Below are 16,846 nucleotides of genomic sequence, written 5' to 3' on the forward strand. Positions count from 1 at the left end.
CAGCAACTAACAGAAGCCCTCTTCTTGCATTGCAAGCCCCTTACCTCTTCCCTTACCCAACACAGAACAAAATTTTCTACTCTGTCCTTGCAGCAGCCTCCTGCTTCATTACGAAGCGCTCTGGTTGCTGTAATTCCTCCTCGTTTGTTGGAGGACTGTGCAGCTCTCGGGTCTCTACCTTCTCCCAGTGCTCCACGAAAGCACAATTCATCTTTTCTAGGAGGAGGTGAGCAGGCAGGGTACTGACGCTGTCAAAAGTCACGGTTAGCGCCCCAGGTACCAACCTGCCCAGGGAAGCTTTCAGCTTACCACTACGCTCAGGGGTACCCCACCAGGGAGCTGACTCCTGGTACAAAAGCCCTGCTGAAAGGGGGCAAAAACCCCAAGCCCCGTCACCGCAACGCCACGAAGCGGTAGCGGCAAAGCCGCCAAACATCCAGAGGCACAACCCAACCCAGGACAAAAACCTGAAGCAGTTTCTAAGCAGTGAGCCACGGGACACCAGCAAACCCTTCTTCTTCCCCGAGCACCTGAAGGAGGCGGCTTTGGCAGCACGATCCCGGCGTGCCCCCGTACGTGCCGTGCTTCGGGCAGAGCCCTTCGGACAGAGCCCCTGGGACAGGCGCTGAGCCCAGCAGCACCCCACTTAACCTGGGGAGACTCGGGGCGTTTTTATTGCTTACTTTTCAATTTTATTGCCCGTCTCCCGTACGCGCTGAACCCCATCAACGGACCGAGCAGGCATCCCCATCTCCTAAATCGATCCCGGATCCGATTTAATCGACCGCGGGCGCAGACGGCTAATTCGGCATCTCTGGGGGGGTCCCCGCGTCCCCTCGGGGCCGGTACCCCCGGGAGGCTGCCGCGGCGCCACCTGGCGGCCCCCGGGCGCTGCCTACGAGCGGGGCCAGGGAGCGGCACGGCTGGGCACGGCAAGGCACGGCTGGGGAAGGCTCAGCACGGTTGGGAGCGGCTCGGCACGGTACGGCACGGCTCGGCACGGCCCCCCAGCACCGTCCCCATAGGAAAAGTTGGCGGAGCCCGGACCCGCCCGGAGCCCGGCCGCCGCCCCGCTCAAGTTTCGCGGCGCTAAGAATAACGCGCAGCTGCCGGCGGGCCGGGCCGGGCCGGGGGGAGGCGGCGGCGGAGGAAGAGGAGGAAGGAGAGGAGGAGGAAGGAGAGGCGGAGGAGGAAGGCCGGGGGGCTCCTGAAGGGCACAGCCCCGCGATGCCCGCCCCCGCCCCACTCACCGTGCGGTGTCGCTGCTGCTGCCGGCGCCGCGCCAGGGCCGGGAAGCAGCAGGAGGAGGCCGAGGGCGCGGAGGAGGAGGAGGCGAGCGCGGCGCGGCGGCACAGCAGCAGCGGCAGGGACCTGCCCGCCGCCGCCGCCATCGCGCACGGCCGGGCTCGCTGCGGCGGCGGCTGCACGCCCGGCGGGGGCGGGGCCGGCGCCGGGGGAGGCGGGGCCACGGGGCGGGTGGCTGCCAATCGGGCGCCTCCCCTTCGCCGGCGGCCGCCGCGGGGAGAGAGGGGATTGGGTGGCGCGCCCCGGGAGCCCCGCCCACTGCCTGCGGGAGGCTGGGAGGGGCCCGGAGAGGGCTGGAGGGCAGGGAGAGGGCTCGGGGGGGCGGGGCCAGGCGGGGGGGCGTGGTCAGTTCGGGATGTGGGCGTGGCCGCCGGGGAGGGGGCGTGGCCTCGGTTCCCCGCGCCCGCGGGGGGCCCCGACCCGGCACCCTTGGGTGCTGGGCACCAGGCTGGGCGCTGCTGCTGGCGCCCCGGCCCCGGCACGGCCTGGGGCTGAACGGTGGCAGCAGGCAGAAATAAAAGCACGCAGCTGGGGTGCGGGTAAGGGCGGCGGGGCTGCAGCGCTCGGCTCCAAGGGCACCTTATCTGCCTGGGTGCAGGCAGAGGGCTGGGGCGCTCACGGTAACGTGGGCGAGGGGGGGAGAGCATAGGCAGGAGGGCAGAGTCTGAATCCAGTCTTCGGGCTGATAAACAAAAGCCGTGCCTGATTTCCGTAAGCTGAGGACTACGACAGCTGCCAGCGGGGCAATAAAACACGACGGGGAAATCTCCCTGGCCCTTCACAGGACCTTGGCCACAAGCCTCGGTTACCCAAATAAGCAGCGTTTCCTCGCCATCCCAAAAGTACACAATGCGTGCCACGTGCAAGGCAAAGCCCCAGCTCCTCCAGACCTGCCCTCCTTCATTTTGGCAAATACGCTCAGAATTTAATGTAGTTTCGTAAACACACTGAAAGAACACACTCAAAATTGTTCCAAGAGCTCCCTGGGATGTGTTCTCCCTGCCCCAGGGTCCCCATGGGATCCTTCTCCTCCCATCTTTCAGGGTCCAGCATCTTCATCGGCTGGCTATTTAGAGGCTCGTGCCCCAGCACCAGTCTTCAGCCTCTGCGCCACAGCAACCGCTTGAAGTCTCCCTGGCATCGCCAAAAGCCCTCCTTCAGGTTTGTCCTAGAAACTGCTGCCAAAGTTTCCTTATGAAAGGGCTCGTTGGGATTTGGCAACCTCCCGCATTCCTGAAGAGTCATCACTGCCTATTTATGCCTCTGGAAAATGTGTTTTTTAATGGGAGTTCATTAAAGTCTGAGGAGGACCAGCCTAAAATGCATCTGGAAGCAACTAAAATTATCTCGAAGGCCTAAAATTAACCTCACCCACGGCAAGTCCTCCCTCCGATGGAGACGCCTGAGCACGCGCCGGGCTGGGTTTGCACATGACGCAGTGTCACTGCTGCAAGCGGTGTGGAGAGTCACGGCTCTCCCCACGGCTGTTTGGCAAACAATTACAAGTTGCAATTCCACACTCTGCCGGAGAAAGTGCCCCAAATGGGGTTTCCTGTTCAGGTACCTCCCTGGAGACTCTGATGCGAAAGCATCGCTGCTCCAGCCACAGAGCACGGCACAGGTGCTCTGTAAGTGCCACTATATATAACTAGAGAGCCCATCTGTGGTGCCACAGGAAGCATTTCTGCAGCAGCATTTTAGAAAGGGACTGTGATTAGAACAAAACTTGGCTTTTATTGTCCCCAAGTTCTCAAGAACGCACCTCGTCTCCACTGCTCAGCTCCCAGGGCAGCCACTGAAGAGCTTGTTGTGATGGAAAATGAAGCAAGTAAGACCTGCGAGACACAAGCCAGCAGTTTCTCTGGTTACTTCCTGAGCCATGCTGAAAGACGTTCTGGTTTCCAAATTTTAGCAGCAGCACTGGGAGGCAAAGCCCATCTTGGGATTAAATCAGCTTCTGGGGGAAAAAAAATAGTTTTTATAAATCAGCTTTTTTTCCATCCAGGGGAGCAGGAAGCTTCAACGACGTGCCCTCGAGAAACACAGAAAATGATTAGGTAAGGCTGAAAGGACAGAAAGGGAAAAAAAAAAAAAAAAAAAAAAAACTCCTCCTGCACCTTTCTGACCTGGGGGAGCAACACCCACTTCCCCAGATCCTTGTCTCTGATCATTTATTTTCAATTTGTCTCATTTTCTTCCCAGCCCCCAGATAGTAGCTCCTCCTCCATAACATTTTCTGAATCATCAAGCTCACCATTGCTGGGGGAGGTTTCCAGGAGGACCTGCCCTGCTCCTCCCGCTCTTCTCTGCGTTGAGTTAAAGGTTCGGTTGATCAGAAAACGTACAAAGATTTTAGCTGGTGTCCACATTGCCAAAGCAGCCTGAATGTGCACAGGTCAACTAAACAACTTCAAATGCCTTCCTTCTTTCCAAGAAAAGAAAAGGGAGACTAGAGAGCAGCAGCAGGAAAATAATAATAATAATAATAATAATAATAATAATAGGGCAAAATTAATGTTACACAGCCTCACTTAGCTCTGAGGGTGCAAGAGAGTTGTAATGGGGCACAATTTCTATTTAATTCCTAATTCAGGAATTGTTGCACTGCAATAACATTGGCTCTCACTTCAGGTCTGGAGTAGAAGTACTCATCTTGAGTACTGAAGAGTTACCTGCTCGAGGGACACACCTCTCACTAGAGAACCCCTTTATCTAAATTATTCTTGGAAACACATTGAAAGGCCCCACCAGATATGCCAGAAAAAGAAAAAAGCAAGAGAAAGCACTTTCACATACATTCACATACAACTAAAAATTTTGCACTTTAACTGAAAGTCAATTAAAGAAAATATTATATTTGTAGATAGTACATACAAATATAAAGATAAATTAATAAAAATTAAATGCTTGAAAACTAAACTTTCACAAATGCTGAAGTCTCATCTTGGACCTATGATTTGGTGTGGCAACTCCAGTTACACACTTCTACAACAATGCAAGAGTTCAATTTCTCTTCATGGTGTTTTTCTTCTTTTTCTTCCTTGCTCTCGGATCATTTTTAAGCGCTGAGGCTACTCCTGTCATCCTTCTGGCCCAGGTGTGAATGCGTGTAAACTAAAAATTCCTCCAGGAGAGGAAGGATCAGGGAGATGCATCATCTCAGGCAGGGATTTCTATTCTAAGAACACCAAGACAACAGATGCTCAGTCTGTTTTCTTTTCAAGAAGGTCGTTTCTAAACAAAATTCAACAAATTCTACCCCAATTTTAAAGACTTTTCATAGCCATTTGTCTAACGATTGCAAATCCAAAGCCTTCCACTGCAGTTTTTAGCACGTTAATTAAACAGGTTAAAAATTGTCAAATCGTAAAGGCAGAATTTCCACACTTCCCACCACAACTAAGGAAAAAGGTTGCCCCAGATAAACTGTTTTGAGACCAGGAGTGTGATAAGCAGCTCAGGCACTGTCACACAACAAAACTGGGATTTTTCAGACTGGTTTCCCAGGAGCAGTTTTGGGGAGGTTTAGGCCAATTCCTCAGAAACAGGCCAACTGTTTTTGGGGGCCGCTGAGACTTAGTATATATACACACCAGAGGCCCTACACACAGGCTGTTTGGACCACACGTATAGGTTCCTAAGATACAACATACTGGCCTTTTAGGGCCAATATGTTAAAATTTCACACCCTATATAGTCCTTTAGGGACTTATATACATACAGATGTACACATAGGCCCTTTCAGGCCCTATAACAATATATGCGTCCCTCAAAGCCTATATATTAACTGCCCAGAAACCATTACTAGGCCTTTCAGGATCTATATTATGAAGTGTTTTAGACCCTACAGACACAGAACATTATATATATATATATACATATATGTATATATATATATATCCCTCAGACCCCAGTGAGGGGCCTCTCAGGTCGTGGATATAAATCCCTCACACCCTATATACACTAACTTTATAGGATGCACGCACCCATCCTTCAACCCCACATACCCCCCTTCCATAACCTATATATATAAAGATACACAATTAGCTATATAGATAAATAAATGTATAAAAATAAGGCCCTCAGGGCTCATTCACAGGCCTTCCAGGACCTGCCCGTAGCCCCCTCCCCACATTCAACCCACTTTTCCAAGCACCACCGCCCTCACCCCCCCACACCCCCTTCCCACCAGCAGCATCCCCCCTCCCCAACCCCCCTCCCCAGCCCCTCAGCCTCCCTTTTCCTCCCTTGCATCCCCTCCACGCCCCCCTTCCCTACACCCCTTCCAGGACCTACCCAACCTGGGAGGGCGTGGCTAGGGGGCGAGCCCCCGCCCCCTGCGGAAGCGCGAGCGGGGAGGGCGGGGCCTGGCGGCGGGGGGCGGGGCCGCGCTGAGGTGAGCGGGGCCCGGCGGGCGGGGGGCGGCGGGGCCGGGACCCCGGGCCCTGAGGGGGCTTTGCCGGGGCTGGGGGGGCGCAGCCCGGGCACGGGGCGCTGGGAGCCCCCCGCAGGCCGGGGCAAGGCTCTGGAGCTGCTGCTGGGCCGCGCTGAGGGGAGTTTGGGGTGCTGAGGGGGGGATTGGAGGCTTTAATGGGGTTAATTGGGGGGGCGTGAGGGGATTAAGTGGGGGGCGTGAGGGAATTAATTGGGGGCGCTGAGGGGGGTTCTCCTCATCCCGGCCCTTAATTTCGGCCCGGCAGCTGTTTGTGTGAGGGGGGGGATTTGGGAGTAACGCCGGCACCCGGTGCTGTGGGGCGCTCCCCCAGAGTGGGGTTTGTGGGCTCCGTAGCGAGCTTTTGGGTGCTTTTCCCCTTTTTTTTCCTTTCCCCCCCCCCCCCCGGGCGAGGGGGCGGGGCGGGGTGAACGCCGGGTGGTGCTTCAGGCGTGGGGAGCTTCCTGCGCAGGGCTCCACCAAAATAGCAGAGGGCGAGAGCCTAGCGACACCCCTCCGTCTCAAAACAGGACCAGCTGAAACCCTAAGGAACTACAACACTGCTAAGACCTCCCCCCCCCAAGGCTCCCAGGGAACTGAGACTCCCCCCTCAACCCCCGGGGCATTAAAACCCCTTTAAAACACATCTTATGAGGGGGGAGCCCCCTGAAGCCTCCCGTTTCCCCCTCCTGACACTGCTGCGGGTGGCGTCAGTCCTGGGCACGGCCTGGCTGCGGGCTCTGGGAGGGTGTTCTCCCAGTAAAAGCCCTCCAAGAGCACAAACGTTGTGTGTCGGTGAGCATCTGGGTGCTGGATGTTAAAACAAGTTCCCCCCGGGAGCCAGGCACTTGAGATTATTTTGCCGTGGCTTGGTGACTTGTGTCTGAAAAAGAGCCTGAGTGCCAGGAAAGAGGCTTTCTTCAAGTCCTTGCTACTTCTAAAATTAGCTTACTTTCTCTTTTTTTTTTTTATGTTATTAGGTATCCTAAAAGCTTTTAGCAGCTGAAACCCCGCTGCCTGCTTTTTGGCAGCTCCCGGCGCGCCGTCCAGCTGGTTGTTGGTAAATGCCTGTATCGACGTGCGAGAGGCAGGCGAAAGTGCGAGGTGAGCGGTTACAGCGCTGGGGAGACGCCTCTGGCGCTGATGCTTTTGGGGTGCACGGCTGCTCAGTGCCGTAGGAAAGCAGCTGGGTGCTGAGTGCTTATTGTGGGTTTCCGGTGGTTTGAGGCCTTTAGGTGCAGTTGTAGAAGCAGCAGCTGTTGGTGGTGAAGTGACTCATCTCTGAGAGGTGGGGAAAAAAGCTTTTCATGGGTCTCGCAGCGTATTCGGGAGGTTTTATAGGATGGCAGCTGTGCTGGCAAAATGAGCCACTGGCACGCTGTGCCTTCTTCCCCCGTGCCCAGTTGCTAGCGTTGCTTGTAACTGTGATTTCTTCTTTATTAATAAATCGTAGGGGTTGTGCTTAGATTGTAGTGCTCAGCTCCTCCTGCATCGTTGCCCTGCAGGTGAGGCGTGCGGGGCTGGGCTGAGGAGAGGCTGGGAGATGTTTGGGGTGGGTGCTAGCTCAGGCGCCTGGCTCTTTGACTCTTCCACTTTGTCCCAAAGCGTGACATGAAAACACCCCTGCAGGCAGGACAGCTGGAAATCTCATCTCCCTGTGAAGACACCGCAAGCTGGCGGGCTGGGGAGGAATCAGGAGGTGTCCCCTTGCTGTCAGGTGGTTCCCAGCCCGGGCGGGCACGGCTTGGCTTAGGCGAGCACCTTAAATGTGAGCACAGCTCTCACGTGCTCAGCTGCTGGTGGCTTAGGAGTGAATATCACGACAGTGAATATCAACCTGTAGGTCCAGCTGAGGAACCAGGAATCCCTCTAAAAACCCCCATCTGATGTGTGTTTGGTGAAAAGCAAGGACCAGCTGAAGGTTGCTGGGAGCTTGTCTGGTGACTTTGCTTTGCCCCTACAGCTCCCTGCAGCAGAATTGTCTTAAAGCACGCTTGGTTAGTCCACAGCACTTGTGGACTCCTTCGTAGGGCGTTGAGTTGCCTCATCGCTGCTGCGATTTGCTTTTGTTCCGCGTCACATGTGAGACTCTTAGAGAAAAAATAATTTTCTTATGCCAGCAGTCGTTGGGCTCCAAGTCCCAAGTGGGACGGTAGGGAAGGGGCAGGGAGCAGAAGTAGCTCTGAATGCGCTGCGTCGAGCTAAGTGTGGAGCCTCTGCCCTCTAGTTTTGATTTATTTTTGTTGTTGCTGTGAATAATTGCCAACCGTGTTGTTGCCAGGGCTACTTGAATTGTTGCTAATTTAGTTTTTCAAGCTAATGTCAAAACGTTTTTCTTAATAGTCGTTCATTAAACAGCTTTGATTTCACTGAATGGCCAAACCGTTTGATGTGCACTTTGTCTTTTCAAGGAGCTGTGGGGTGAATTTGGGTTAATAAAGTGCTGAGAGCATAGAAAGGCTTGGTTTTCATCGCGGCATGATTTACCTGTACCCTATTTGCCTTTAGTTTCATGAGCCCCTTGGGAAAGATGGTGAAACAGAGTGAGGGAATCAAAATCTATCCTGAGCTCCTTTGGAGAGGGTATACCGTGGCGTACACCAACCAACTTTGTCTTTTTAGTATTCAGTGGTTAGGAGAAGTGCTTCTCCCCCTGGAGGCAGGCTCGTTGTTTGTGCAGGGTTTATGGTCCTGACCATCAAAACACCTGTGCGTGTAGGGAAGCTGCGTGCATTTGGGCAGCAAACAGCCTGCCCAGTTACACCCAAAAAAGCCCGAGGTGGTGGGGAGGATCTCCAAGAAGGTCCTGATGTTGCTTTGGGGAGTTTGCTGTGAGCTTCGTTAGTGTTAATGAGACAGAAACCGCCGAGTGGCTTGGTGCAGAAAGTCGTCTTAGTTGGATCTGCTGACTAGGGGTAGGGAGACCCAGCAAGGCAGGGCTTTGCTAGGCTTACTCCTCTAGAAACCCAGGTGCCAGCTCAGACTTGAGCTAAAGCAAGGGCCTGCCTGGCCTTTTTTTCAGCTGCCTGACCATTTTTTCCTTTTCTGGCTTTGTTTGGCAGGCAGCGTGAGGTACAAGCGCTACAACGGGAGTACTGGGGGTGATGTGTGTGAGCACTGCTATGCAGAACACAGCTGCCAGGAGGGAAACTATATGAAACCTGCTGCAGCCAAGAGTTGTAATCTTCATTATGTTTGCTCTCATTTTTAGAACACACCCCTACAATCACAGAGAGAATTTGTTGCACTCTTCATGACTGCTTGACCCACCAACAGGGAGCGAATACGCTTACGAGACAGGTAAGGATGGTGCTGCTGCCGTTGGGCCCTTCTTTCCCTTCCTTTTAATTGTGCTGAACTAATTATCTGGCTGGTATTTACCCCTCAAGCTGCCCTGTTTGCAATTATTCCCGTTCTGAGGTGTTGACCCTGAATTTTCCCCCATGCCGTGGGAAGCGAGGTTTCCTTTCTGCAGGGTGAAAAGTTGTGCTGACATATTTGTTGGATGCGGGAGGGGGAGCGAAACAGACACAGGAGTGAGCAGTGGAAGAACTCTGCCTGGCGTGCCCTGCCTACCCAACCCCAGTTTTACCATGCTGATAAGACATAAAATAAAAAACAACTTGATGTATTGAAACCACGTGCTCTGCAGCAACCACATTCTGGGATCATCCCTGCCTGCTTCTCCGGGATCTGGAGGGGGTAGCCACTGGTTTCAGGTGACCCCTTTAGGCTTATAATCATCGGCTTGAATTCTGTGCTGGGCAGCGGTACGCTAGTCTAACAGCATATTCAACAGTGTATTTTAAGTCTGTGTAGCCCGTTATCAACTCGTGTTTGCTCTCAGGATGAGGAGAGGTTCATCTTGTACCTCTTAGGCTGGGAAGTCGGCTTCCCCGATAAGCTGCTGGTTGTGGTGGCGTTTTCGGAGGACCGTTACCCTCGGGCAGCTTAACAGGACAAGCTGCAAGACCTGCCAACAGTTTGGAGTCTCAGGAGGCCTGGGAGAAGTGCTGCGGGTGTTTCTGGAGATTGGTGCCTTTGGGAAGGCAGGTATCTGCCTCCTGCAGGGTTCGTACCAGTTTGTTTGGTCTGTTGTGCTTCTCCTCAACAGTGTTTGTAAGCTGCACTTGTTGCAGGCTAGCAAATACTTCAGTGTTTGCTTTATTGGTACCTGTGGGCAGTTTTTTTTGTCCATAAGAAGATAATAATATGTTTAGGGTGCAGAACCCTGTGCTGAGCTTCAAACCGACTCGATTCCACCTTTTGGCACATCTCGAGCCTTGGGGCACCCCGCGGCGTGCGTTCGGGGCAAACCCTACCAGCTGGCTTTCTTCCCCTTGGCAAGGGGTGTGCTCTGTCTAGAATAATCTCCATTTTTTTACTTTATTGGTATTACTAGCCTTTTAATAACACTTAATTGCTATCATTTACTGTCACTACATTACTTTGAAAGGCAAGAATAAGCCTTGCTGTGAGGCAGTGTCCCATCAGCAGTACATTTTTCAGCTGACATCGGAGGGACCCGTCAGTTATGTTTAGATCCATGACGTGCAAACAGCTATTCCTGTATTTCTCAAGCGTGATAACAGCCGTGTAGCAATCGTGCTAGGTCTGTCACCGAAGTGTTGCTGGATGCTGTTCCAGTCGCTGCGGTAACGCTTCCTGAGGCGGACTGACCTGGGATATAAAAACACTTACTTAATTCTTCCCAGTTCTCGGTGGCTTTGTTGGTGCACGGCGTTTTAACACAGTTCAGCGTGGTATCTGGGAACGCTTCTGCGCCACACAATGAGACCGTAAAGTGCTGGTGCATGATAGCTGTGGATGTGTAGCCTTAAAACTCTTGTGTAAATGGCCTTTGTTTCACTGCAGGGCTTCCTCGCTGTCCCTGCGGCCTCTGACAGCTCGTCACCCTTCTGTCCCCCAGCAAACAAATCCGTGGCTTCAGGTGGTGGTTTTCAGGTGTTGTGTTTTAAATAGGAGAAAGTTGGCTTCTCTGGTGGTTTCGTTTTAAGTTCCCAGGGTCACTGAAGCTCAAACCCTTGGGTTTTTCCTCTTACTGTTAGAACTTACAGGCCTTCAACACGAAACCCAAGACCATCAAGTGGACGGTTTTGGTGGGCTGTGAGGTCAAACTCCTGCTGAGGGGTGTTGGGCTTTTTGGCTCGCCTGGATGTCATCCTGCAGCGCGGGAGGTGGTGGGAACCTGTCTCCTTTTTCTCCTCTCACGTTCGGATTAGCCCAGTAACCTGTTGCTGGAAAAGTAACTGCAGCAGATCAGACTTGCTTTTCTTTTTGTATTTTTTTGGCAGTCAGCGCTCTTCTATTGAATTAGCAAGTAATTCCTGTCTGGTAGACGAAATGCAGATGCTGCAACATTTGTGTTTATTTTGGTGATATTTGTATTTAAAAGCTGTTGGATGTGTTAAAGTGTGGCTCTCTGGGCAGGAGAGCAATTTTCTAAAGAAGCAAGTGGTCCTAGCTGGGTTAGGTGATGTTTCTGGTGCAGACAGTGTAGCAGGGAGAAATGATTGCACGGGGAACTAAAGTTCTCGGTGAGTTAACAACTCCTTTTCCTCCACATTGCAGAGGAAAAAAGGTACAGGCTGTGCCATACCAAGCTGTGAGATGATCCTCTGCCTGTCTACCTACAAAAAGAAATGATTTTTTTCGGGAACTGAATGTGGATCAGCAGATAGCTCGTCTAAATTAACACATTCACAGTGTACTGAAGCTTTTTTTTTCTTTTTCTTTTTCTTTTTTTTTTTTTCTCCCAGCATCATTTTGTTTTGAATTGTTGATTCTTAACGAATAAACATCACTTTTCTTAGAGCCAAGTAAGCTGTAAACACCTCTTAAATCTCCTTTAGCTGCTCTGGGATCTGTTGTTTGCATGATGTGCAGGTAGGTGGCTGTCAGCAGCAGAAGCTTCAGGGAGGGTTTTTCCGCTTGGTGTGAACCTGAGGAATTCTCAGGAAAAGGGGGCAACGAGTGGAAAAAAAACCTAAAGCTGTTTTTGTTATAATTTCGTAATGGGCTGTTTAAGAATGGGTCCTTGGCAGTGCTTCTGAGACTTGTCTCAGCCCAGCTCGCTGTTTTGTGTTCTCCCCGTGGGGTGCCCAGGGGGACTGCTTTACGCTGTTCAAGCGTGTCCACGTAGAGTTTGCTTTCTCCCTGTCCCAGACATCACCTTTCTTGGTTCAAATTGCTAGATCACATCCCATCAACACAAGCTGCAAGGCAAGTGAAATCACTGGGGTCATTAAGCAGATGTTTTCCTGTTGGCTGTGATTTTCTGCAGAAAAAAAAGGCACAAATGTTTCCTACCCCTGTACCAACAGCTCTCTGACAAACCTTTGCTCCTTCAAATCAGTGTAATTTTTTTCCTCCTGTGAAAATGCCTCTACGCTGCCTGCTTCTGTGGCTGCTCAGGTGTTTGCAGAGATGGCCTGACTATTTGAGAACAGTTATTTGGAAAAGAAAACTTCACTTTGGGCTGATAAAGGTAGAAGCAGCTCAATAAGCAGGGCCATTATCTTCTATAAGGGACGAGGTAAGGTTGTTTTACAGCTCCAATAGTTACTAACTGGCTCCTGAGGAGGCTGTCTTTTCTGGGGATTGTGGTCATGTTTTCTGTGTAGAAAAGCCCCAGAAATGGCCGCATTTGGGTGCGGGGGGAGAGAAAAGGAGAACTTTAGCCAGGTAAAACCAATATTTAGTAGTGCTCGTTTCCAGGGAAGTTTGTAGTTGGCCCTTGAAAAGCTCCAGTGCCTTCCTGGAGTCTTGCTGTCTCAAGCAGCAAGCAGATAGCGCCTTCAGCAGGGATAAGATATTTATTTGCAGTGCCTCTGTGAAGCATGTAATTGGTTTATATGTGGCTGAGCGTGTTTTCTTTCATTTCTCGGAAGCTGCAGTTCCTGGTGCCTGCGTCCGTTCCCAAGTGCTCTTCAGCCAGGCTGGATGTTGCTCCTCAAACTTAGCTTAGTTTGTAATTAAACTAAAAGTTGGCGCCACGGCTTTTTCCCTAAGGGGGCCTTAGATGTCTGAAGGTTCCTAGGCAAAGATCTGTCCCAGTGGGTAAATGCTCCTGCCTCCCTTTCCAAGGCAAGATCAGGACCAAGTTAATTACTGAATTACCTAGTAAATAAACCTGTTGTGATTGCTAATAATGCTGCATTCAAGCTAGATTGAAAATCTTGCCTGCATCTTCCCGATGCATTGTGTTCTCTACTCAGCACTAACGATCAATGCAGTTATTTTCAGTTGTTTGTTTTTTATAGAGCAGCTGATAGTAACAGAAACCTCCATTTCACTAAGATACTGCTAACGCTACGGACGTGCACATTAAATCGGGGGAGAATGCGCATAGAAGTGTTGGTAGTCCAGGCTTGATTCCACCTAGCCATGTTTTTGCTGTTTTATTTTTTGCTTTGACAACCTCATAATGCTGAATGGATCCATCTGAGAGAACAAAAGCAACTTGAGGATGCCGTAAATAATGGAACATTAATGGGCACCACCTGGGTAAATTGGTGTGCTAAGTAAGCTGTGTTAAAGGCAGGGTCATCGCTGAACGCTCACGTGTTCCAGTGCAATGTTAGACTGAGATTTTAAACACCAAGAGCTTCCTAATCAGCACCAAGGGCTTTCTGCACAAATCTTGGACAGTTTAAAGCTACCAAGAAGTCTCTGTGCTGAAGCTCGAGATTGGCCGGAGCAGGTTTGACGTGCACAAATAGCAAGATATGGCCAGGAAGCCCTCGTCCTGTGCCTTTCCCACCACGGCAGGTGAGCTTTGTCCAGAAAGGAGTGCAGGCATAAACGGTAGCATAAGGGGAAATCTTTGATCTCAGGCAGTCTGATTTATTTCCTGACCGGTTCACTTTCAGGACTGAGGTGTTTAGGGAGAGGTGCGCCCTTGCTGTAATGACAGTTAAAAAGAAATTGCCGAGCTGTGGTCTAGCTTTCTGTTGAAGATCTGGCTGTGTGAGGAATTGATGCTTTGCAGACAATCAATCAGCCTGAACTGGGCTCTGAAGCAAGTGCAGTTCCCCTCCCGGGTGAAATGGATGTGATCAAGTGTTGCCCCGAGCTCAAACCCGAGAAGAAATTACTTTTGCTATTAGATTTCATCTTCATTCTCAAAACTGATTTATGAGCCTTGGTAAGCTAATAACTTGAGTAACGTGAGTAATCCTTCATCTGAAAGGAGCACTAGGTAAGCTGAACATTGGGAGTTAGAGGACAGGAAAAAGCAGGAGGAGTCAGGTCTGTCTCGGGGATGGGAGAAGAAACAGATCCAGACTCTTCTGTAGGTCGAGTTCACCTCTGGGGCCACCTTTCTGTGAACTACGCTCGTGCAGGTCTCTGAACAGGACTAGGGTCAAACGTGAAGTGAGGAGAAGTCGAAATAACTTGTGTTCAGGCTGACTTCGTGCTACACAGGTTACAGAAATAATGTTCATCGACAGGAGCAAAACATGCCCACGCAGACATGACTAGGAGAAACCTGCAGCTTAGGCCTGCTGCAGAAGCACAGAGCATGTTAATGTTCACCAAAGGCAACCAAAATGCCTTCCATATCCCGAGGGTACCTTCGTTGCCTGGTTTTCCTGTTAGATTTCAATGCCCCTCCTGGTTTGGGCAGGTGCATGATTTGAGTGTTTGGGTGGAGGCAGGTTTGATCCTTCCTGGTTTTTGCACCTCAGACTCGTCTAAGTATATCAAGGCAGCACACTCGTGTTATTAATTTTGTGGTCTTAAGCTTAAATTGGTTAACACAACTTGAGGGGACTGGCCATCCCTTCTGCTTGGCCCTTAGGATGAGAAATGTGGCCCCAAGTTGGCAGCTTCTGGCACCTCAGTGCAGATCCTTGTGACGCTGTTAAACGTGGGCCTGCAGAACAAAGGCAGAGCTCGCTACAGAGCTGTGGTCCCTGACCTCCCTGTGTCTGCTGCCGGGACAAGGGCAATGCTTGTAATGCCTTTAGTAGTACATGTCAGGCTTGGGTTTTAATAAACACGGGGCTCAAGGAAGCCCTTCCAGTGGCTCCATCTGTGCCAGTCCCTGCAGAAGACTTCATGCCTAAGCAAAGCCTTGGAAATGCAGATCTTTTTTTTGAGATGATCTTACTATGTCAGTATTTTTCATTTAAATTTACAATTGTCATTCTGCGCTAACGCGCAAGCTTACCATGTCGTGGAGAAGTTGTTCAGATAAGAAGTGCCCGATTAAAAATTACACACCCATCAGCTTAGTCGGTTACTCTACTTTCTCTCGCGTGCTTGCACCGCTGAGGCCAGATTCAGCACCAAGCAGTTGTGTTAAGTGTGCTCTGCCTTTCAAAAAGGACCACACTCTGCTCCGTGGAGCACCCAAGTGCAGAGAAGTCCCCCGGGCTGGGCTCTCAGTCCTGAAGCCATCAGCTAACCGGGGCACTGGAAAAGCAGCAGCAAGTCTGCTTGTTCTTTTTGGTATATTGAACAATAAAAATAAAAATGAGGAGCTGAGATCCTGTGTGCAAACATCCAGGGCCGGACTGCTGATGCTCTAGACATGGCATGAGGGGGAAAGCAGAGAGCCTGTCTGAGTTTCCTTGCAAAACACGCTGCCAGAGAGAGGGTTGTTGATGGAAAATAAAACATCCGCATTCAGCAAGAACGTGTGTAGCTGTTGAAATAATTTGCATTTCTTTTTTTAAAGCTATTTGCATGTCCTCCACTTGAATGATGCCCGTTGTATCTGGGCTCGGAAGCGGTGCTTTTCTAACGGGTTTGTGGGTTTCCTGAATTTCAGATGCCAGCACATTTCATGTTAAATTACAAATACAAGAGGATTTACTCTGCTCTAGCTGGGGCAGAAAGCCATCAAACTACAGAGCTGCGCTGCAGTGATGAGGTGCCTGGGGACAGCCAGGGACCGGGGTGCTTTGTCAGGTCTCGTAGCGAGGGAAATCCATGTCGGGGTCTGGGGCGTGGTGGTTTTGGTGGCTGGGTTGGTTTGGGGTGTTTGGGAGTGGCTCTGAAGAGCAAGCATTGAGGTGTATTGAATGAAGTTGCCAAAAACAAAAAAATGACTACGTGTAGATCCAAAATGACCTGATTGGAGCAGTAATCTGTTGGTCAGGTTGCTAGCATTTTAAGTGATCTTGACTTAAATGCCTGGTGCTTTTAACAAAACCCACCTGATAGCATGGTGACTGTGATTAAAAAATTGAGACTTTGGGAAATTACAGATGGGAAGCATGGAAAACTCAGCCTCCCAAGTGCTTTTTTGGATCTACGATAAGCGAATTCTTCGTTTTGGAGTTGTTAGGGGAACTGCCTGCTTGAAGTCCTAGGCAGCTGCTACCACGTGGACCCTGTCTGGGTGAATATCCCAGCGCCAAGAGGGAGGATAGCTTGGACAGAGCTGGTAATTCAGAGTTTCTTGGGGCTCAGTGCATTTATGCAGTATGAAAGCCACCAGGCTGAAATCTTGTAAAATCTTTTACAGCTCAAGAGTCAGCACCGTGGGGCTTGATTTTTCGTTTTGACTGATGAAGTGATCCTGGCAGCGCTTTCCTTATCCATTGCATCTTGTGCGTGTGGAGCTGTAATTAGGAAGGGAAACTCGAGTGGGGGCCACTTAGCTTCTCTGTGAAAGTAACACTTGCAGATTTTTCTCTGCATATGTAACAAATTCATCCCTGGAGAAGAAACGGGAACACCAGGTTTGTGTAGGATGGAAATCATTTGAAATAAGAGCTGGTTTTCATAACAAAACCTTCTATTGTTCCGAGCTGGAGAGGATTGGAGAACAGGCACTGCTGGCTTGCTGAATTCCATTAAAACTTTGATTTTAAGCCTATTTATTTTTAAAGGAATCAACAAAACAGTGATGCTGACTGCAGGCTTGGTTGTTAACGTGTGCCCAGAGGCATATAAACTCCGTGCTGCTCAGGGAGGCAGAGCTGGGCATAGCGTGCCCACAGATTGGGACGGCGCAGACAGGGGAGCAGGGGGCATCCCTGCTGGCATCTTGTGTTGCAAAAGCAGGTAGAAACCACCGGTTGTAACTCTATTTTTGTCTTCCATGGTTATTTATTCACTGCCTGGCCATATTTG

At 50.8% G+C, this 16,846-nt stretch overlaps 2 protein-coding genes across 6 annotated transcripts in view; one reads left to right on the forward strand and one right to left on the reverse strand.

The window, feature by feature from the left end:
- The window catches only part of MCU (mitochondrial calcium uniporter), a 73,766-nt gene extending 72,320 nt beyond the window's left edge, over nt 1-1,446 (reverse strand). The window contains exon 1 of the mRNA XM_035329902.1: nt 1,251-1,446. Within this exon, the coding sequence (XP_035185793.1) occupies nt 1,251-1,391 (141 nt within the window). The 5' untranslated portion in view covers nt 1,392-1,446. The remainder of the gene's footprint in view (nt 1-1,250) is intronic.
- Nucleotides 1,447-6,348: 4,902 nt separating this feature from the next.
- The window catches only part of MICU1 (mitochondrial calcium uptake 1), a 71,995-nt gene continuing 61,497 nt past the window's right edge, over nt 6,349-16,846 (forward strand). For 2 of the 5 annotated variants that reach the window (XM_035329587.1, XM_035329589.1), the window contains exons 1-2: nt 6,352-6,824; nt 8,949-9,037. The gene's annotated coding sequence lies outside the window, so the exon portion shown is untranslated. Of the gene's footprint in view, nt 6,842-8,948; nt 9,038-16,846 lie in introns of all 5 variants that reach the window. The other 3 variants (XM_035329585.1, XM_035329584.1, XM_035329586.1) reach the window with 3 other exon arrangements.

This window comes from Oxyura jamaicensis, chromosome 6 (genome assembly GCF_011077185.1).
Source record: "Oxyura jamaicensis isolate SHBP4307 breed ruddy duck chromosome 6, BPBGC_Ojam_1.0, whole genome shotgun sequence".
Classification (NCBI taxonomy): Eukaryota; Metazoa; Chordata; class Aves; order Anseriformes; family Anatidae; genus Oxyura; species Oxyura jamaicensis.